The sequence below is a fragment of the Alosa alosa genome, chromosome 24 (assembly GCF_017589495.1).
Source record: "Alosa alosa isolate M-15738 ecotype Scorff River chromosome 24, AALO_Geno_1.1, whole genome shotgun sequence".
NCBI lineage: Eukaryota > Metazoa > Chordata > Actinopteri > Clupeiformes > Clupeidae > Alosa > Alosa alosa.
The window spans coordinates 16355799-16378090 of NC_063212.1; the positions used below are offsets into that span (position 1 = coordinate 16355799).

Genomic DNA, 22292 nt, shown 5'->3' on the forward strand with positions numbered 1-22292 from the left:
TGACGTTTGATGGATCCACCTGATGGTAGGAATGGAGGTTTTTGGCACCATTCCCGCGCTATATTCCAATGGTGTATGCCATGACTATGTAGCTAGCACAATGACTCGGCTACGATTGACTTTACATTGAGATTAGTGATTGAACGAGTGATTAGGGTCGGTACCGGAACAAATTATGCACAACAGGTTTTAAGCATTGATGATGCCACATCATGCCTTTTATAAAAAACAAATCACCCATCTCACAATGTCGTCCAACTGGTCCTTCCAACTGACTGGAGTTGCAGTGAGTCAGTAAAGTTGCTCCACTTCACCAGAAATGATACCTAGCTCATTTCTGGTGAAGTGAAGCAACCTTAGAGACACGCCTCAGCTTTATGCCAGAGGAGAAGAGATACTGTAGCTATCCTTTTTGGTGAAGTGGAGCAACCTTAGATGATCTGGAATCCAGTGTTCAGTGTGCAGTGTGCTGTCGGAAAGCAACTGGAAGAGTTATATCGGGCGAGTAATATCGGCATAGAGAGCTTGAACTGAACACATGCAGGAAGAATTGAGGGAGACGTGCTTTTATATGATGGTATATTGTACATGCTTCTTATTGAATGTCAGGATATAACTGGATGTCTCTGCATGCGTGCTTGAGTGTGCTTATGTTTCGAGATTTTCGCAAACAAAATGCCATTTACAGGGCAGGGTCATCTACATTGCGTATTTTCAACATGACAAAAAAAGCTTTTATCTTAAAGAGTTTATCTTACGTATGTCTTTTTACACTGTTCCTCTAAGACGAGCTGGATAATGAAGATGGACAAGGATGGTCAGGAATATGTCAAGGGTAAGTACACGAGAAGTTGACCTGCCTCATTTTGCCTACTTACAGTGATACTTTGGTGTCACAGAATAATAACCTACAATGTAATATACAGACTAACATAAAACAACATTAATACTTTGCAAATACAAAAAGAACAAGGTTTGTGCCAACACTTAGTTTAAATTTAAATTGGTCATTGAGGGTCATGTAAGGACAGCACATTACATGCAAACAATTAGTGTTTTACATTGCACTTAATGCAGGCCTATATAACATAAAGGCCGCAGATGTTTATACAACTTGGATAAAGGTTGCAATTGGATTTATTGTCAGTAGATTAGTACCTAAACTTTTCCTTCATTTCAGAATAGGTCAGGACAGAAAATAAAAAAGCTTATGTAATTTCATAGTTCTGAATGAATCTTGTATGACAAAACATTAAAGCATAAAATACTGTGTGTGTGTGTGCGCATGTGTCTGAGTCTGTGTGTGGTGTGTGTGTGTGTGTGTGTGTGTGTGTGTTTTGAAGTGTGTGTGTGTGTGTGTGTGTGTACAATCATATGTGTCTAGGAACATATCTACATATCTGTACTTGTCTGAGTTCATATGTATGTATGATGTGTGTATGCATGTGTGTGTATGACAAAACATTAAAGCATTCTAAAGTACATGCAAAATATGTTTTCTAATCTCACTTTGCTCTTTGGTCCAAATAATGCACATTATCCAGAACCAAATCCTTCCATCATAGTTTGTCATAGTTTTTATTATGATGCCTGACTTATCTGTAATCTGAGACAAAACAGCACCTTGTGACAAGCAGTCAAGTGATTTTATAATAATGGGAATGCAATGTCACTGCCTACCTGTCAAGAACATTTAAAGGACAAAGACGGCTTTGTCCTGAGATACCATGGGCAAGTATCCTGAACATGGGTTAAGCTAATATTTTTTTTTTTTTTTTTTCTAAATGGAGATCTCTCTTTAATCCAGGGCAATGCGGATCCCATGTACAGTCCTACATATGTTGTGGTGACACACATTCACACTTACAGTTACGTAAGGGATAATGTATAGAACGCTGGTCATTACTGGGAAAATAAGTCCCGACAGGGCGAACCAGACCCCGACGCGCAGCGGATTCTAGAACAGAGCAAGATAGATTACTGGCAGGAGAATACGTTGGATATGTTGAAGTACGTTCTATGACTCTATGGGTGCCATTTTGGTAAGCTCAGGTGTCGTCACAGACGCTGGCTACCGTGGGAATCCTATGGCGCTGATCCTAACATGTTAACAATATTTATTCTGTAAAGCTGTGTGTTGAAATTACGTGAAACCCAATAGACCACACCATGTCTAGACCAGTTAAATATATTGTATAAAGACAATGTAGAATTATTTCCGAGGGTAAATTAGGCTAGGGCACTGACATCTGTCCATCATCCACCAAAGTTCAATAGGCCAGTGTTGGGGGTAACGTGTTACTGTAATTTCGTTACTTTATTGGGAAACGAAGTAGTCTAAAGGTAACACATTACAATTTAAATTTCAGTAATTCGTTATAGTTACTGAATAACTGTCACGTCCATTCCTGCATTAGGCCTACTCACAATATCTGTCTAGCCTATTGACATTGTTTCCATGATTGTTTTTAAAATATTTAAAATATGGATTAGTGTAGGCTACATTATTTCAGAGAGATGTGCGTAGTGTAGAGCACCCATTCTCTCCCTGCACCTCTCTCCCTCAAGCGGGTTCAGCCCGCATCTCCCCTACGGAAATCAAAACGGTGGCTTGTGCAAGAACTTCATGCAGACTACAACTGGCGCGGTGTAGCCTACACAACTTTGTTCAAAATTGATACATTCAAGTTGACTTTGCAAAAGTTAGAATGCCTATTTATCACAACGTTGTCAGTCGCGTTGTCAATCGCAAACTTACTCAAACGACTACGGAATTAACTGTAGCTTAATTTGTGGAGGTCGAAGAGAAAGCACCTGTTTGACATAGGCTACGCGTAGCCACGGGCTGGCCTCCTTGTCAGTCTTGCCCGTCCGATTAGAGGGCTTTCCTTCGTATACGCTCATCAAAGACGCGCAAGTCAGCACTGCGCTGAGAGCTCATGTCATAAACGTTGCATGTCTATGGAAAGGTTTTGTGGTAGGATTGTCCAATGGTCAAGCTGTGCGGCTTCAATTTGTGTTTTAATTTATGCGACGCACCGATGCTGGGTTCATCAGTTTTGCGCAAGTTTAAAACGTTTAGCCGACTGCGCAATTTCTCATTTTCGTTCTATAAGTTCCACTTTTCATGTCATGAATATAACATGCCTATGATAAGGCTTTGCAGTTGTACAATATGGTCAATCTATTGTCTCAATTGTGTTTCACGTGACGCGCGCACCGATGCTGGGTTCATGCACTTGGCCAGCCTAGAACAGGAACATTTTGGAGAGGGAATGAGAGAATGAACGCACGCAAGAAACACTTTTTAATTAAACGTAGCCTAATTTACAAAGCCATTTACAAAGACATGTTTTAATTTGGCTCCAGCCTATATATATAGGCGAATGATTTTTGAAAACGAACTTCTGTGGTCATAGGGCCTATGCATTTCACATAGGCAAGCAGGACAATTTGGGAGTTTTTGACTGCATGGAAACGATAATAATTAGTGTCAAGCACGGTTGTGTTTAGCCTAGGCCAACTATTTGCATTTATTTAAGTTACATCAGACGCTTGAGTGAAATCTTGACCTTATTAGTGATTGATAATAATAGCCTATGCCTATGCTTAAGCAGGCCGTGAACGAAGGGTTAACGTGTAGCCTACAGGTAGAAAAAAGAACAATGGTGATAATATAACGTTAGCTAAGTTAGTTTGCCTGCTAGCTAGCTTATCAGTAGGCTATACAGTCTCTCAATGGGAATTTATGTGATCTATTTACCAGTGCAATAGCTACTTCTGTCTAAATAGGCCTATTTACCTCTCCTTATTCAGTGTAAACTTGGAAAAAGATAAATCAGGCCTTTCACACTGTCAGTTCTTGCAGTTCATTACCGAGTAAAAAAAAAAAACAGCTGGCAACGTTAAAAACAGCTGTTCAGGTGGGCTCATAGAATTGGAACTGTATATGAAATGTTGCGCTGAGCTTACCAAAATGGCGCCCTGTCGGGCTCAGAGCGTACTTCATGCCTGCTGATCTATCTTGCTCTGTTCTAGAATCTTTGGTTTGCATCAACAGACGCTGAATTTTAATCAAACATTCTTTAGAACACAGCTGATCAACCGTCTGCTTTTACTTTTGAATGAAGTTCCAGTCCTTGCGTAGTGATATGAAAGACGTATCAGAAGCACAAAACCCGTTGCCATTGACAGCGGTAATTATATGTTTGCAGCGGTAATTACATGAATTTGGGAAATCCCATTCAAGCCAATGGAGCATTCTACTTGTCTTGTGAAGAGCCGTGTAATAATGCACAATACTATTTCAATTGGTATTGCTTCTTTTAGTGCTACAACTACAATTACTACAACCAAAACTACTTGTTCTTAACTCTCTCTCCCAACTTTTTCGCTTGCCCTTTCCTGCCCTGAATCTCAGGTGCTGAGCTAGTGCACGAGTTTCGGGCAGAGCTGACTGAGCGCGTCAGGGAGACCCGACGCATCGCCAAGGCGCTCCTGACACAGGGGCTGGTGGCTAGTGAGGAGTACCAGGCACTGGTGGGCGGCTCTAGCAGCCGTGAGCGGATGGCAGGGATCTTCAGGGCTTTGGAGGCTGGGGGAGCGCGGGCCATGGGCACACTCTATTGGCTGCTGCTGGAACACGAGTCGGAGCTCATGCTGGAGATGGGTGCGTTTTTGCCTACTGTCTCTCAATCTGTGTCTGATATAGTCCCATTGCTTCAGGGGAAAATCACGCAAATGTATACATCTAGGGTAAAAAAATAAAACTTTAAACATCTCTACAAAACACATCTGGTATGATTACCAATCACTTAAAGCTTGCAAAACAAGTTAAAGTTTGTTTCTATGTGCCCTAGATCAAAGGTTACAGCAATTTGAAGATGATGACAAGTAGAGTGTCAGGCAGTATACAGTAGATTTGTGCTCTTGAAAGCTCATTTATCTGAAAGTAATTGTGAAAGATATTGCCAACTTTATTCTTATTCTATTCTTGTTTTATGTTGCACACATTTCCCTTGATATGGTTTTGACATAAAAATGAGGAAAAAATATATCTAAAGGTGTTTTAGGAGACAGATTCAAGAATGAGAATAAATTCTCTGACTAAGGCACTTCAACTTAAAATGTCTTTATTAATTTGACAAGTCCTACATGGACATATTAAAAACAAGGCCCACGCGTAGCGGCATGAGTGCCTTCTTCAGGGCAGTAGCACAAAAGAACGGAGTGGTGTATTTGTTAAGGATGTGGGTAAAGACAGGTGCAGACAACTAGACAATTAGTGCTGAGCTTCTCCCCACTGCTGAGCCCGCCTCTCACACAGCTCTCAGCAGTAGAGAGCTGTCAATCAAAATAGCAAAGCAAACTTTGGCCCGCCTCTCACACGGGTCCCTGAATAAGATAGTAAACATTCACAAAATCAAGAAAACATACATATTTTACTTGTTGTGAGACTACACAATCTACATACATACATAGAGTAGCCTATAAATAGATCTAGGCCCTATATTTTCTTACAAGACCATGAAAAGCTAAAAACAGTTACAAAAACGGTGCATAATCTATTTCCTCATTCAAGCCTGGAAATTCCATTGCTTTTAGTTTCCAAATCCAATAAGTTTCTCGTTGCAGTAATAACTTGAGTTTGTCTCCACCACGTGTTGATGTTTTTACAATTTCAACCCCTTTAATTTTCAGGCTTGAAGGGTCACTGTGGTGTACATCCATAGTGCTTGGCCATAGGATAATCTTCATTTTGTACTCTAATTGCATACTTGTGTTCATAAAAACGCTCTTTAAGTTTTCTTTTCGTCCTGCCAACATAAAAACATCCACATGGGCATTTCAGACAATACAGTACACCACATATTCAGAATTGCAATTGATAAAACCATTCGTCTTGTATTCTCTCTGTGTTCTCGGGTCATGCAGACTCTTACTTTGGACAATTCCTCCACAGTGTTTACAAGAACCACATTTATATGTTCCTCTTAACTCTGTCTGTAGCCATGTTTTTTGTTTGGGGGCGGGGAGGTAGCTCCTTACAAGTCCTTTACAGATGGTGCTCTCTGGAATACAGTAATGGGTGGATCTGGAAAGACACTTCTTAAAACTGAATGGACCCTTTCAAGAGAGTTCCATTATCAGCATCATAGTTGGCCCCACAAGACTTCCTTTTTAACATTCCATATGTTATCTTAATGCAGAGGAAGTAGATTGGGGCCCAAATAGAATGTTCAAGCATTGTTTTTGTTTACCTTGTTGAAAGGGTCTATATTCACCACAGAGAGGGTTAAAGCGGAGCGAGAGGCGCAAACGTTCGACAATTTCCGCGTTCGATTATTGCAAGGGGGAGGGGGGAAAATCCCCCTTTATGCAGACCAGAGTAAACCCTCGCTGCACTAATGTCAATGGAGACTTGTGGAATTTTACCAATAAATTGGTCATTATGTCTTTCTGGATTTGTTGAGGGTTTTTTGGAAATTTTTGTCATAATCTGTAAGTGTTTGGGATCATTTCAAGCCTAAAAGTGTAATTTTTTAGCGTTCGGATTTGTGATAAAATAACTTAATATCAGACCATGCTGCTGCCAGTTAGTGTCCGGTTGTTAGCATGCTAGCTATCCTCTTAGCTAAGGTAAAATTTTAAACGGAGAAGTGTAATTTCTTTGAAATGACAACTACCTGAATAACATTACTTACATTAGTTAAAGTGGATAGTTTATACTCAAGTAAATTTGCAACAGTATATTAAGTTTAAGCGAAGTCCTTCAACTACTAGTCACTTGTTAGCGCATAGCTGTATTGCCATAGCTACTCCCATCCACTTGTATAGCATTTTTTTGCTAGCGTTAGCTAGCTAGCTAGCTCGGTTCACATGACTAATTAAATTATTCATATCATGTCCTAAAGAATGATTCATTGGTATCATACATGATTATAGACAATAATACTGTGAACACAATTAGGTTTATCTGTTCTTATTGCTTATTAAGAGAAAGTTTATTTAGTGACGTAAGGTGACACTCCCACTTATGCAGACCGGAACTGTCCCGTTTTGCTCCCATAGTAACGAATTACGTTGCTCTATCTTGCTAGTAATCAAGGATCTTAATTGGGCTAATCACAAACACCAGACAGCTGACAGTTTTTGAGCTATTTGTTTGGACTTCCCCAGAGGATTCCCACCCTGAGCATGACGTCATAGAAAGATGGCCACCGTTTGAATATGGTGAATTGGGTGATGAAACAAGGTCTAGAGTAAGTCTTGGCTTGGTCAGTTTTCTTATTTTTCTTTTTTAATAGATCAGATCGAGGTATGGAGCGAGTCTATATATAGAAGTGTGTAAAACATTGTCATCATCCATGGAAATCAACAAATCCAAGAAACTGATTGATTTTATGTTTGGATTCGTAAGATTTAAGTACTCATGAAACTGTAGTAGTTCACTCTCAGTCCCAGACCAAATCAACAGAATATTGTCGATAAAGCGTGATCAGGACACCATGTTATCACAGAAAAGATTTTTAGATGGATCATATATGTATTTTTCTTCCTAATAACCAAAAACAAATTAGCATAATTCGGTGCAAAACATGCACCCATGGCAGTGCCCTTAAAGGTGCCATGTGTAATATCCGCCAAAAAAATAAATTCATACTCCACATTCCATAAAAGATGGAGGCAGTATACCTCCAGAAAGTGAGTTGGTCTACCCTAGAGTAACAACCGAGAAACGTGTATTGCAGTTTGGCTGGTGGTTATGTTGCCCGCATACCGCCTCCCATGGCCGAAGCTGGTATTATGACACCTGTCGGGCTGTGGCTAGTAATTTAGCATGCTAATTCTGGTTGATATCTCTGCAGCACTATACCTTGCCATTTTTTTAATGACATCATCACCCTTATTTCTTCTCATTCTTTTGATGCGTGTAGCTCATTTTTTGGATATTTTTACCTCAATTCTTACACATGGCACCTTTAAGTTGCCTGTACAAGGAGTCTTGGAAAAGAAACACATTATTGTGTAAAGTCCATTCTGTGAGAAGGAGTAAAAATTGATTAGGTGGCAAAACATCAGACCTGTTTGGCAAATTATGTTGGAGACCTTCAAGCCCCTCCTGGTGGTCAATATTGGTATATAAGGCAGCTACATCAAGTGTCACCATATAGCAATTTGTAACATCTATGATGTCTCTGAGTTTGCATAACACATCAGTTGTGTCTTCGATGAAAGATCTCGCAGCAAAGGCTTAATGAAATAATCCACAAATTGTGAGCAAGGCTCAGTTAAAGACCCATTGCCTGAAATGATAGGCCTCCCTTCAGGATTCTTCAAGTTCTTATGAACCTTTGGGAGCATGTAAAAGCATGGAATCTGAGGGTTTTCATTCAACAAAAAGGCAAATTCATTATCTGAAATCCAATTCTGGTCTTTAGCATGGAGCAAAATGTCCTTCAGTTCCTTTTTCATGTTTTCAATAGGGTTCCTCTGTAATTGTTCATAATAAACATTGTCCCCTAGTTGTCTCAAGGCTTCAGTAATGTAGTAACCCTTATCCATAACAACAACAGCACCACCTTTCACAATAATGTCATCATTTTTTTTCATTGAGTGCATTTCTCTCACTTTTTGAAAGATTGTCTGTTCGTCTGTTTTGTTTATTTTCCAACATTTTGTCCATATCATGTGAGACCTTTTTAGTAAAGGCAATCAAGGTGGGATTGGAACACATTGGCATGAATTTGGACTTGGGTTTAAAAAGTCTCTTGGCACCATGAGTGGAGTCAGAAGTTGATGGGGGTGTGTTATTCAAGTGTGCATTATTCTGATGGTACCACACCTTTAGGTGGAGATTCCTATAGAATCTAAAAAGGTCCACCTTGGTTTTAAAAGCATCAGGGTCACATGTAGGGGCAAAAGTCAAACCTTTTGATAGCACACTGACTGAGTCTTTTGTTAATGCACATTGAGAGATGTTAATTACCGTGCACTCCTCTGGTTTCGGAGGTTCCATGGCTTTGGAGTTTGATCGTCGTCTCCCCCGTCTGGTCTTCTTGTTTCTCCTGATTGTTTTATCCACTGTTTGCCACGTCCGCGGCCGCGACCGCGCCCCCGGCCCAAAGCCATGGAACCTCCGAAACCAGAGGAGTGCACGGTAATTAACATCGACGATATCCTGTTGATTTGGTCTGGGACTGAGAGTGAACTACAACAGTTTCATGAGTACTTAAATCTTACGAATCCAAACATAAAATTGTCCATTGAATACTCAAGAACATCAATCAGTTTCTTGGATTTGTTGATTTCCATGGATGATGACGATGTTTTACACACTTCTATATATAGGAAGAGCACTGACAGAAATACACTATTGAGGGCTGATAGTTTTTATACAAAAAGTCTCAAAAATAATATAAATAATATTAATAAATATAAAATAAAATAATATAAATAAAATAATATAAATGTGGTTCTTGTAAACACTGTGGAGGAGTTGTCCAAAGTAAGAGAGAATACAAGACGAATGGTTTTATCAATTGCAATTCTGAATATGTGGTGTATTGTCTGAAATGCCCGTGTGGATGTTTTTATGTTGGCAGGACGAAAAGAAAACTTAAAGAGCGTTTTTATGAACACAAGTATGCAATTAGAGTACAGAATGAAGATTATTCTATGGCCAAGCACTATAAGGATGTACACCACAGTGACCCTTCAAGCCTGAAAATTCAAGGGGTTGAAATTGTAAAAACATCAACACATGGTGGAGACAAACTCAAGTTATTACTGCAACGAGAAACTTATTGGATTTGGAAACTAAAAGCAATGGAATTTCCAGGCTTGAATGAGGAAATAGATTATGCACCGTTTTTGTAACTGTTTTTAGATTTTCATGGTCTTGTAAGAAAATATAGAGCCTAGATCTATTTATAGGCTACTCTATGTTTGTATGTAGATTGTGTAGTCTCACAACAAGTAAAATATGTATGTTTTCTTGATTTTGTGAATGTTTACTATCTTATGCAGGGACCCGTGTGAGAGGCGGCCCAAAGTTTGCTTTGCTATTTTGATTGACAGCTCTCTACTGCTGAGAGCTGTGTGAGAGGCGGGCTCAGCAGTGGGGAGAAGCTCAGCACTAATTGTCTAGTTGTCTGCACCTGTCCTTACCCACATCCTTAACAAATGCACTACTCTGTTCTTTTGTGTTACTGCCCTGAAGAAGGCACTCATGCCGCTACGCGTGGGCCTTGTTTTTAGTCCAGGTAGGACAAATTAATAAAGACATTTTAAATTGGAGTGCCTTAGTCAGATAATTTATTCTCATTCTTGAATCTGGATGTACAATACCTTGGATTAAAGAGCACCCAAACCCAAGAAACTAACAAACTATCTGGATAAGAGCACCCCATACTCTACAAACTTTAAGTGTTTTAGGAGACATTTAAAATATGGTGTTCTGTAACTCTGTTACCGTAACTCCGTTACCATGAAATGCTGTTTTTTCCCCCTCCCTCAATGCCATTAAGCCCAAAAATGAAAAAATAATTTCCAAAAGAAAGCGTCATGGTAGGACTCTTGATTTAGTATATTTCATTTGAAAATTGTCATGCAAGTATAGGGAATATTCTCAGGAGTTACAGCAGTCATAGAATTCTTTCTATATCTGCAGCTGAGATGTTCTGAACAGCCCCAAATTTGATGTGTATGGTCACACTAAAAGCCTCTGGGGGTATGCCAAATTCTCTCCATGGGGGGCCATGAAATAAATTAATTTGTATGTGTACTTCTAGTGTGACTGTACACCCATCAGCTTGTAGATGGTGGTGTTGAGTGAAGGGTTGCCAGTAGGTGATGGTGACACTCACACAGTATCAGGGTTGGGTAGTAACGGATTACATGTAATCAGGATTACGTAATCAGATTACAAAAATCAAGTAACTATAATCAGCCCAGATTACAATAAAAAAAATGTGTAATCAGATTACAGTTACATTGTTGGTGATTACCTGATTACATTTTATCATGCAAGCAATGCAACTTTTTAATGATAGCCTAGTTATCTTTTAATTCGACAAGCTTCGGGCTTGCCAGTTCGATCCCCGACCAGTAGAAAAAATGTGGGCGGGGGAAGTGGTTGAGCACTGCTCTCCCATGCCCACATCCACATCTGAAGTGCCCTTAAGTGCACCTAACCCCTCACTGCTCCCCGAGCACTGCTGTAGCAGACAGCTCACTGCTCCGGGTTGGTGTGTGCTTCACCTCACTGTGTGCTCATTGTGTGCTTCACCTCACTGTGTGTTCACTGTGCTTCACTAATTCGCGGATTGGGAGACCAAATTTCCCTCACGGGATCAAAAGAGTATCTACTTACTTACTAACTTACTTACTATTGGGGCAGGTTTCTCGGCACACTGCCTGATCTTTTCCTCCTAATCTTAATGTAGCCTCTTGTTTTAGTGTCACCGTTTACTTTGAGAAAGTCACCAGGTCCCCCTGGTTGAAAAACATCCCAAAGGAATAATTTTCTCACCCCCACAATTGAAATGGACATGGTGTCATTCAATCTCAGGCCATGTCCCTGGGTCAAAAAAAATCCCTAAAGCTAAATTCATTGTCCAGGTGTGCCCTTATAAAGGTTAAGCTGAGTTGTGCATGTTTGGAGAATAGTGATCCATGATCACACCCATGACTAAGTGATCAATTTTGGGATGGGGAAAACTTCAACCACCAAAATACCACCCCCAAAGTGGAGAATAGCTATAGAAATGTATTCGTTTTGGGTGTTTTTCAGACAATGTGACCTGGTGACCTCAAGGTAAATGGTAACACTAAAACAAGGGGCTACATTAAGATTTTTGGAGGAAAAGATCAGTTAATTCACACAGGAATGCTTTACTCAGAGCAAAGAGATTTCTTAGATGTAATGAAATAATAAACAGAAAAATAGAATGATAATTCTTTCATCAATTCAGTGGTGGTGTCTTTTACTTAAGGGACATATTTATTGAAGTAATCTAAAAGTAATCCTAAAGTAATCAGATTACGTTACATGTTTTTGGTAATCCTGATTACGTTACTGATTACAAAAATTGCCACGTAATTTGTAGTCAGTAATGGATTACATTTCAAAGTAATCTGACCCAACCCTGCACAGTATGGAGGAAAGATGTAAACGCACACCAAAATGAGGTGCTGGCTACCGGTGTGTAAATTCAAGTAGGAGAAGGTGCCGCACACTCTGAGTTTATGAAACAAAAACGTTTTAATGAGCAATAACGTTTCGGCCTATAAGGCCTTCATCAGATTGCATGTATAGTGCATTCAGACAAAACAGACTTATGTAGCTTAGGCTTTGACTCATTGATTGGGATCAATTAGTCAGCTGATTACTATCTGAAATTACTATCAAATTGAGGACGTCATCAGACAGGTCCGCCCCAGACACTCACACAGTACTCACTCATTCACACACACACACAGACACCCCCCACACACACATACACACACTGTTACTGTATATTATGGGTGTACAGTATTTGTATTTTTGTAATTTGTATTTTAGTATATTTTTATATATTGTATTTAAGTGTTAGTTAGTATAATTTGTATTTTAGTATATTTAGCATATTCTTTATCTTCTACTGTCCTTATTGCTTTATTGCTTAGTTTGTGTCGCATTTTAGGACTTGTTTAGGATTTTGATCCCCGTCATTTTAGTCGGTTGATTGCGGGTGATGGCGAGAATTTTTTTTAGAAAAGTCCTGGGCAGCCACAAATTCCAATGTTCGACAGCACTCCGAGTCCACTCGCCCACCCTAACCCCACAGAAGAAGACTTGACATCGTTAGCCTATTTCAGTTTAGCTAAGGAAAATTACTTTTCTGATCGTCAAAACCACACCAGAGATGTTAGGCTTTAAATATAGGCTAATAATCAGGCTGCAATGATCTCGCAAATAAAATAGCCTAAAGTGTGTCGTCTCCACAGCAAGTATGTGCCTAATAATTTCTATCTTAGCGACTAGGATAGTGAAATGATTTCACTAGCTATGCATTTATTATTTTTGCAAAACTGTAAAACACAATTAAAGTTTCTTTCAGCTTATCCATGTTTTTTTTGAACGTGTAAATCACATAGAATATGTAGGCCTATATCAACTGTAGGCCTACACACTTAATCGCTATCACATAGCAGACGTCCCAAGTCTCCCGGAAGTTCCGGGAGTCTCCCGCATAATTGATAGCGGCTCCCTGACACCTGCAAAGTAGATAAAATCTCCCGGAATCTAGATCAAGAGCTCACACGCCAGACCGAGACTTGAAATCGCGTGTGCATCTGAGTGTAGCGCGCACAAGACAGGGGGGAGAGAGAGGGGTGGTGCGTGTGTGCCTGAGCGCATCCAAGACAGAGAGCATCCTGATTGGTCTGTTTCGCTAAATAAACCAATCAGTTTTCAGTGTATAGGCGGGCTTTTTATCCTTTTTTCTCCCGAACTTAATCAGTTCAGTGTATCTAGGAACAGGAGTGTCATGGCAGAGTCAGTACCCCCAAGTGTACCCTTGTCTCATAATCATAACAGTAAAAAATAATGACAGGCCTAGTCTTGCACGCTGCACTGTTTGTAACAGTGCCTTTAGCATTGCCCATGGCGGGTTAAATGATAGCAAAAAAAATGTTTTTATAATGAGTTTAACTAGTGTCAATTCATGCATGAAAAGACGAAACTACAAAAATCTACATTGGTGTAGCCTACTGACTAGACATTACATTATTTATTTATTCATTATTATTATTTTTTTTTTTTTTTTTTTTTTGGGGGGACTTTTTGCAGGTTGAGATGTCTGACATAGATGAAACCACGCTACGGTTCTTACAGTAACTGACTCACGTTCACGTTGATCTCTATAACTGTTAATTTTAGTAGCCTATATTCGAACCTATCCATAACCCTTTTTGCTATTTGACTTGTCATTTCACATACAAAAATATAAATAATGTCAGACAGCGAATTAGTAATTACGTAAAAAAATCTTTTAAAGGAAAAAGTGCTCACAAACTATCACAACCAGAAAAAATATCACTTCAAGTGAGCTCTCCCGGGCTCCGTAGATAAATGACTACAGTAGTAACTCTATAATACTTCTATGATGCTCTATAATAATATCAAATGTTGTTAAGGCGGAGCAAGGAACAATTTCCGTGAACCCGGATTGCACGAGGGGTGTCAAAATCCCCCTTTATCTTCCTGAGTAACAAGAAAAAAATGTGTCCTCTAAATTCTTTTTTGTTGTGATTTCCTATCTATTAAAGATTAAAAAAAACATCTTACAATTTTTATTTGTTTAAATTTATTTTTATTTAAAATTTTATAGCATGTTCACTTTGGTGGATAAAAGGACCGTTTTAGTATGAAAAGGTAGCCATGAAAACAGGATAAAATGGATAAATTACGCTTTTAGTGGTTGTTGGGGTCAGATGACATCTGTGTTATGCACCTGTCTTTACTCACGATAATTGGGTCACCTGGTGTTGGTGGCGGCAGGGTTCATAATGTTACCTGCTAGGTGTTTTGTGAATGAACAAAGGGGGGTGATGGGGGAAGCCTTACTTTTTGCTGACCGCATTTTGATGACTGTTCAATGAATTAGCTGTGGAATCCATGAAAACTTGGATTTTAAGAACTGGATTTATTGACGTTCATGAACTGATACTGAGCTATTCTGGAGATGACTGTTTTCTACAATAAATAACTTAACCTTATCGCTACTGGAAATTATTGAACAGCGCGTCGGGCAAGTTAGTCTCCCCTACTTAGCCTCTCGGCGACCAAAGCTTTGAGTCGTCAATAGTGGTATTAAATTAAGGGTACACTTAAGGGTACCACACATCAAATATAAGGGAAAAGGCTATTTATTCTTCTAGACTATTTTATTTGCTTTTTTGGACAGTTTTATTTCTTTTTTTCTGGATTGTTCATTTCATTTTCATGTTCCTACAGAGGACATAGGTCTATGGCAGGGGTTCTCAAAGTTTTGATTGGTGAGGGCCAATTCAGGAACCCAACATTGAACTGAGGGCCGCCAAAGGGCGGGGAGAAAAAAAAAAAAAAAAACCTGGAAAAAAAATCCCATTTGTATCATTTTAATGACCAGGTTGCATCTCTACAGTTTATATTTATTGCATTAAACACATTTTAATTCATAACTGAGGCTAAACCTGGCAAAACTTGTGAAAATCTTAAGAAAAATTGCAATGCACACACAATCTCTGGGGTTCTCTACCCTCAAGAGACAAATTTGGGATATAACAGTTCTGGTTGCAGTCCATTTCAAGAACAAACAGTCTCAGTGTGGATTTAGAACAAACAGTCTCAGTGTGCCTTGCTTCTTATCAGCATAGGCCTTATTCAGGGCAAAGCACCACAGGAAAACCTGACGGCCACAAAACACCACTAAACGGAGATTCATTCTTTTCAAAGCACACAATACAGTTGTACAGTTTTACAGATGTTATCAGATGTTATCGCGGGCCGCCAGAAATGTTTCCGCGGGCCGCCATTGGCCCCCGGGCCGCACTTTGAAAACCTATGGTCTATGAGTTGAGTCTCAGGAGGCTATGCAGAGCAGAGGCAGCAACTGCTCCATTGAAGTCTATGGCCATAGCATATGAGCTAAGATCTTGGTTCTATAGAGTTAGGAATGTGAATTTTGGGCACGTTTTCATGATTCTCAAACCCTTCTGAACATTTCAGTTACATTTTTAGCATTTTTGAGCATTCCAGTCTGGAGAAAATCAACCTTATATCAGGTGTGCGCCGGTTATTTATTTTGCTGCTGTTGGCCGGTTGCAACATACACTCATCATCAATACGTCATCGACACGCCTCTTTATGCAGACAGGACTCGATCCCCATTTCGCGCCCATAGACATGAACTACGACGCACTATCTTGCTCCACCTTAACAATCTTTGATAATATCCTTACTGTCTATAATGTTCCTATAGTGCAGTCTTAAAGTAATTATACAGTATGTACCAAAATACTAACACTTCTAAGTCCCAAAATACTATAGTATTCCTCTAAGATTATCTCTGTTTTTCGAGGTCACCGTGAACTGTCAAAAAACTAAGTCTCGAGTTGCGGTAGCCAACAGTTAGAACTTCCAGGCAGCTACCTACCTGGTGTAGGGCTGTAGCTGCCTGGGTGGTTTAGCTGTTGTCTGCAGCTACTCAAGCTAGGTAAAATTGATAGTTTTCAGGGGTTTATTTGTACTGACAGTAGTCGGTAACCTCAAGAAATCTATGTAAAAAATCCTTTAAGGCTAAGGGGTCATTTTCAAAATTGTTTTGTACATTAAAGGAACCGTATGTAAGAAAAATCATAAAATGGCCCTGATATGTCACTAGACATTAAGAAATCATGTTCATTTCAAATACTTATATCACTGACAACAGTAGTCCGGCCAGGATATTGTCATTTAAAAAGTGAAGTTGCAGCCCTCAACTGATGTTGATGTTGTGTTTTGTCATGTCATGTTGTGTTTTGGCCTGATGCGCCACCCTCCACATATCTACTAATCACGAAGTCAGTAGTGTTTCGCCATCAGGGTTGGCAACCTCGAGTCAGGGGGGAGGGGGAGGAGATACACCGCTCTTCAGTATTTTGAAAGTGATTGCAGTACCAGTTTTGGCCACAATCTTACATATGGTTCCTTTAAGTCTCTGTATGCATTCGGGTCAATTTGACCCAAACATCTTGTGAAGGATGTAACTGTGTAGGGTATATGCTATATAATATATCAAATATATTGAACTGGATTAACAGACTATAAGTATAGCATTGTGATAATGTATGGGTCATTCCACATCAATTCAGTACCTTTTTGGGAAATCCCACCAACTTAGGTCTCAAACACCTCTGAAAAAAATGTCTAAACATGGCTGAGTGGAGATTCTCACAGGATTCTTTGGCATTTCAAAGGGGCTGCTTCTGTAAAATCTGGAGAAAATGCTCTGAATTCATCACATACTATACCTATTAATGTGCCAGCATGCTAAGTCTAAGCATGCTAAGTGATCTAGATTTTGAGATATGGTCGATTAAAAATGTACCCCCCTCTCCTTGCCAAACTGCCTGTATCTTGGAGGATATTGGACTGATATCAAACAAAAATTGCATAAACCCATGTTTATTAATTCCCTATCAATGTCACCTCTCCCTCAGAGCGTGCTCAGTTTCTCAGTGAGACGAAAGAAGACCTCCTTCAGCGTTTAACACGGGCGGAGACTGTGGCCAATAAGCTTCTGGGGGAGGGGCTACTGAGTGAGGAGGCATATTTCCGTGTCAGCTCTACCAAGGGTGACGAGATGAGGGCCCAGGAGCTGTGGGCGGGTCTAGAGATGGGCGGCACCACATCAAAGGATGGATTCTATAGGGCGCTGCTTCACTGCCAACCCTTGCTGTATAGAGAACTGGGCAAGTTGTTTTTTTTTGTTATTGTTTTTGTTTATGGTCTTGGTCTAGGTCTACATTGATACTCTCAATGTGCATGGAGAACTGGTTGAATATTTTCCGGTAACACTTTACTTGACAGTATTGACATAAGAGTGACATGAACTGTCATGACACATGAAACTTAACCCTAACACCTTATCCTAATCCTAACCTCTAACCCTAACCCTAATCCTAACCCTAACTTGTTATGACAAAAACCAAATGTCACATATTAACAGAAGCGTTATGTCATAAACGTTTATGACTTATTAATGACACATTCATGACAGTGTCATGTCACTCTTATGTCAACACTGTCAAGTAAAGTGTAACCCCTTATCTTATTTTCCTTTTTTCTGTGTACACTTTTCTATTTTAGTCACTTTAGTCACACTCAAGTTTTCCTTTCATCCTTCTCCAATTTATTTCATAATCAATCATAATCATCATAATCATAATCTTTGCTCTTTTATCCTACCTGATGGCTTGTCCCTTTCTTGTCTTGTGTTTATTTGGCACTCCAGAATCAAATCACCTACTGTATCCCTCAAAACAGTCAACCATTGTCAAAACAAAAACATTTTTGTGTGCAGATTCGTTTTGTAGGTATTATCTTTTTTTTACACTTTCACAATCCAGAAAAATAACAGGTAGCCAATGTTATGAATGAAATGTGCTGTTTTTGGAAGCAATTCGTAGTATGAATGACTTTAGTGTTAGTTATGTGCATGGGCGGATTATGAACTTTCGAGCCCCTGGGCCCAGATGTTTTAAGGCCCCCCCACTTATTGTCGTATATGTGGGAGGGGGGATTTGGGGGTCCTCCCCCAGCACATTTTTAATTTGTTTGATGTGATTTCCTGTATTCTGGTGCATTTTGGAGATGCCCAATACTAAATTCAATCAGATTCAAAGCCTACATCCTGATTTGTTGATATTGAGGCAATGATTCCATGCAAAGGCTTGGGCTTCAGGGCCCCCTGACCCCTTGGGCCCCTGGGCCTGGGCCCAGTAGGCCCGTTCAGTAATCCATCCCTGGTTATGTGATAGGCCTATTCCCTGCTTCAGAGGTGAATCCCTGGCCGCCTCCTTTCCCTTCTCAACTTCCGTGTGCGAGAATTTCTCAGCAGCAAACACGGGCTTCTGCAAAGTAGCCTATATAGGGCACCCATTCCCCATATGGTGACATATGACTGATGTGCAAATGAGTAAAACTGATAAATACTAATTCCGCCCCCATGTGTCATGAAAAGATGTCGCCCCAGGCAGCTGCCCACTTCGTCCATGCCAAAACCCACTACTGCTCATAATATCACTGAGAGATAGACATTCATCTTACACGTTCCCCCTCCCTGTGTGTCAAGAGAATGTGCGCTCATTTTACTAAATTGTGGTGTCATTTTACTAGTTTGTGTGCACAATTTAGTATATTGTGTGCTTGTTTTACTACATAGTGCTCTTGTAAATTGTGGTCTTATTTTATTAGATTGTGCACTCAATTTAGTAAATCGTGTGCACAATTTACTAAATTGTGTGCTCATTTTCCAAAAATTAAAATAAGAGCACAATTTAGTAAAATGTGCGTACTATATAGTAAAATGTGTGCACAATTTAGTAGTTCTGTACTAATAGTAGTAGTTCTGTTTAGAATGAATACCCAGCTTAAATAGTCTCTCTCTCTTTCTCTCTCTCTTTACCCATAAGACATGTAAATGTGATAGTGATGATGACATAATAAATTAAGTCAGAGTTGGAATCTCTCTCTTTCCTGTGACCATTCCTGTTCAATACATTTATTTTATACTCTCTCTGTCTCTCTTTCTCTCTCTCACACACACACACACACACACACTAAACCTACTCAAAAGTAAAAGAAGGCTCATCATGCGATAGATGTAAAGATAGATGTATAGATCTACAGACAGATATTTTCAAGCTAATAGTCTTTTTCTTTCTTTCATCTTCACAGAGAAGAAACGAGTGATGAGAATGTGCGGAATAAACAGAGGGAGTGAGGAGAATGGACTGGAGAGAAGAAGAACGGAGCTACAGAAAGAGGAGAAGAGACTCCAGCTGGAGAGAGAAAATATGAAGAGCGAGAGGGATGAGCTAGAGTGTGCCAGGGCAGAGGTAGAGAAAGCGAAGGAGGAGATACGGAAGGAGACTGAACAGCTACAACTAATCAGAAAAAAGCTGAGGGAAAGGACAAAGTCAGAGGGTGGAGGACACCTGATAATTTAGAAGAGAAAATTACATTGCCTTGGTTATAGCATCAGTTGTTGACAGGTGAATGGCCTCCTTCAAGACTGCTTTGAAGCTAATTCTGATGCTGGTTGTATTATATGTTTGTTTTTGTTGCATTCATAATTCATAAAGCTATGCTGAAGTTATTCATGGTTCTGAAGTAACATATGTTTTTGAAACATGAGATGACAAACTTAACTAGACTGCATTTCCGGCAGGAACTGCGAAAGTGTGCTTGCCCTGGTCCGGTCACCAACGTGAGCAGACAGTGACATACGCTATGCTGAACCCGGCTTGATCCAAGCATTCTAACAGTGCCTTTCAGTGTTGGAGCAGTGGCAATACCTCAAAAGCTCTATTCAACTATTGCCTTGCGGGGTGAATGCGGTTCGTTGGATTTTACCTGTGGCCTGCCTTCGAATTTAGCTTCTATAACTAAAATCAGATCAATAAAATAAAACAATAGCAGTGATTGGCTGCAAAAATAAATAATGTCACACGTCTTGCACCTCTCAAACTGGGCTATCATTGAAATTATGAAATATGACTAAGGCATTAAAATGCTGCTTGTTTGTCAGGATGCTTTTTCACTGATTTATTTTAAAAAAATGAGCTATGAGTGTGAATGTTATATATTCCATCCCCTAATTCAGTTTTACTGGTTTATTTCACAAATAAATAATCTATATGGATTTGACCTTATGTCTGTTTTGGGATTGTTTTAGGGCTAAAATGCTTCTGAATTACTCTTAGTAAAAAAAATAGGAGTCCTAAAGTTACGAGTGACGAAGTTACGAGTACAAGCATCTCATATCAAATGACCATGGCATTACGCTAAACAACATAAATCCCATAACGTTACAGCAACATCTCCTCCCTATGACATAGCTAGCCAGCTTCTAGCCACACAAGAAAGAATGATGTTAAATCTCCGCTTAGCATTTTAATAACAGAAGGGGCACATTTATGTGGACCACTACAACATGACTCATTATGTCTGTAACGTTAACTGTATAAAACACTTACTTTCATAAAGGAAGCACACCATCCAGCACATACACATGGAAACCGATATTTTAGGTACTTGGCCACGAACTCAAAACGTGTCTCTCTGAAGCTCTGTTCTAGAATCTTTGCTCTGAACGCTGTGTTGCTAGGCAACATCAAATAAACAAAATGTCTTTTTTTTGTCTTTTCAATGTATTAAAAGTGTACGTGTGATTACGAATGGATGTGTGTGGTTTGCAATTAGAATAAACAAGAAATAACATTTCCCATGATAAATTACATAATATTTGCACCTTCCTTACTTGTGAAGCTCACACCGTATTTCAAGTACACTAGTGAAATGTAATACAACGTTGCCACCTAGCGTTCACATGTAGTCTATTTAACATTAAAGGTGCGATTTGTGGGATTGTTACCGAACGTTCTGCAGGCCAAAATCAAAACACTGGTGAACGTTCTCAAGACTACCAGACGCGAGCCTCTTCTGGGTTGCCAGATGTAATGAAGACTTAGCTAACGTTAGTTGACCTGCAGCTGCTTTAACGTTTCTCCAACCATGACCCAGCTACACATTACGGCAGGGGTCTCAAACTCAAATGATTGGAGGGCCGGCTATTTCTGAAAATGCAATGTTCTTTTTTTCAAATACCACACACAACTGCAAACAGAAAGTGCAAGTGTTTTTATCTAGTTTTAGACACCTGTGCTAGCAACCTTAGCTTATAAATAAAATAATGATAAAATAAATATTAATACAAATTATAAAACCAATGAAAAGCATAAAAACAGGTATGTGTGTGTTTCACACCAAATAAAAATATTTTCCTCTCATAACTTTTTTAAACCTGGCAAACTATAGGCGTCAGGGTTAAGAAAGCAACACTATTGGATTTTTATATCAAAATTTCAAAAGGCCATGGCTTGAAAGTGGTCAGAGATAAAGTCCTACTGTAAATGTAAAAATCTTTGAGTAAAACAAAAGTTTATGAAGGGGGTAAATTTAGCCATCTAATTTGCCACTGGATGGCAAGCACCTCAAATTATGCACCTTTCTAAATACTGGATGAACATATTTGAGCAGGTTTACTTTCCTTTTTTCATATTACCCACATAACAAATTAACACGCCTAAAATGTAAAACCTAAGATGTATATGGTTTCTAAACCACAAGGCCTACAATAAAGTATTCTGGTCAAATCAGTTCCTATCGCGGGTAATCAGAAGTTTGCATCATATTGCGGGTGACTTTGTAGTTTAGAGCCCTATTTCTACTAGCCCTGCTGTCTGTACCACGTCCATTACGGACACTATCATCACGATTACCACTGCAACCAGGCTCGGACTGGTAATCTGTACAACCGGGCAAATGGGCCGGTCCACATGTGGGCCGGTGACCTCCGGGAATTTTTTTTTTTTTTTTAAGTTATTTAGCCTATTTGCAGCCCGTCATGTAGACCTAGGCTTCGCCTATGAATGCAGTTGCATCCATTTGGATTGGGGGGTGACAGGTCAATCATTTTTGCCTCTTCATGACAGGTTCAGTG

General features: G+C 39.6%; 1 protein-coding gene across 2 annotated transcripts; it reads left to right on the top strand.

Moving 5' to 3' along the window:
* The first annotated feature begins 356 nt into the window (after positions 1 to 356).
* Positions 357 to 19886, top strand: LOC125289558. Of its 2 annotated transcripts, XM_048236473.1 has the most exons (5): positions 357 to 577; positions 787 to 835; positions 4421 to 4669; positions 17227 to 17478; positions 19466 to 19886. In XM_048236473.1, the coding sequence occupies exons 1-5, from the start codon at positions 539 to 541 to the stop codon at positions 19735 to 19737; spliced, it is 861 nt and encodes a 286-aa protein (XP_048092430.1). In that variant the 5' UTR covers positions 357 to 538; the 3' UTR covers positions 19738 to 19886. The 2 variants fall into 2 exon arrangements, with proteins under 2 accessions (XP_048092430.1, XP_048092431.1); XM_048236474.1 differs by lacking the exons at positions 357 to 577; positions 787 to 835 and adding an exon at positions 4233 to 4313.
* Positions 19887 to 22292: the final 2406 nt, after the last annotated feature.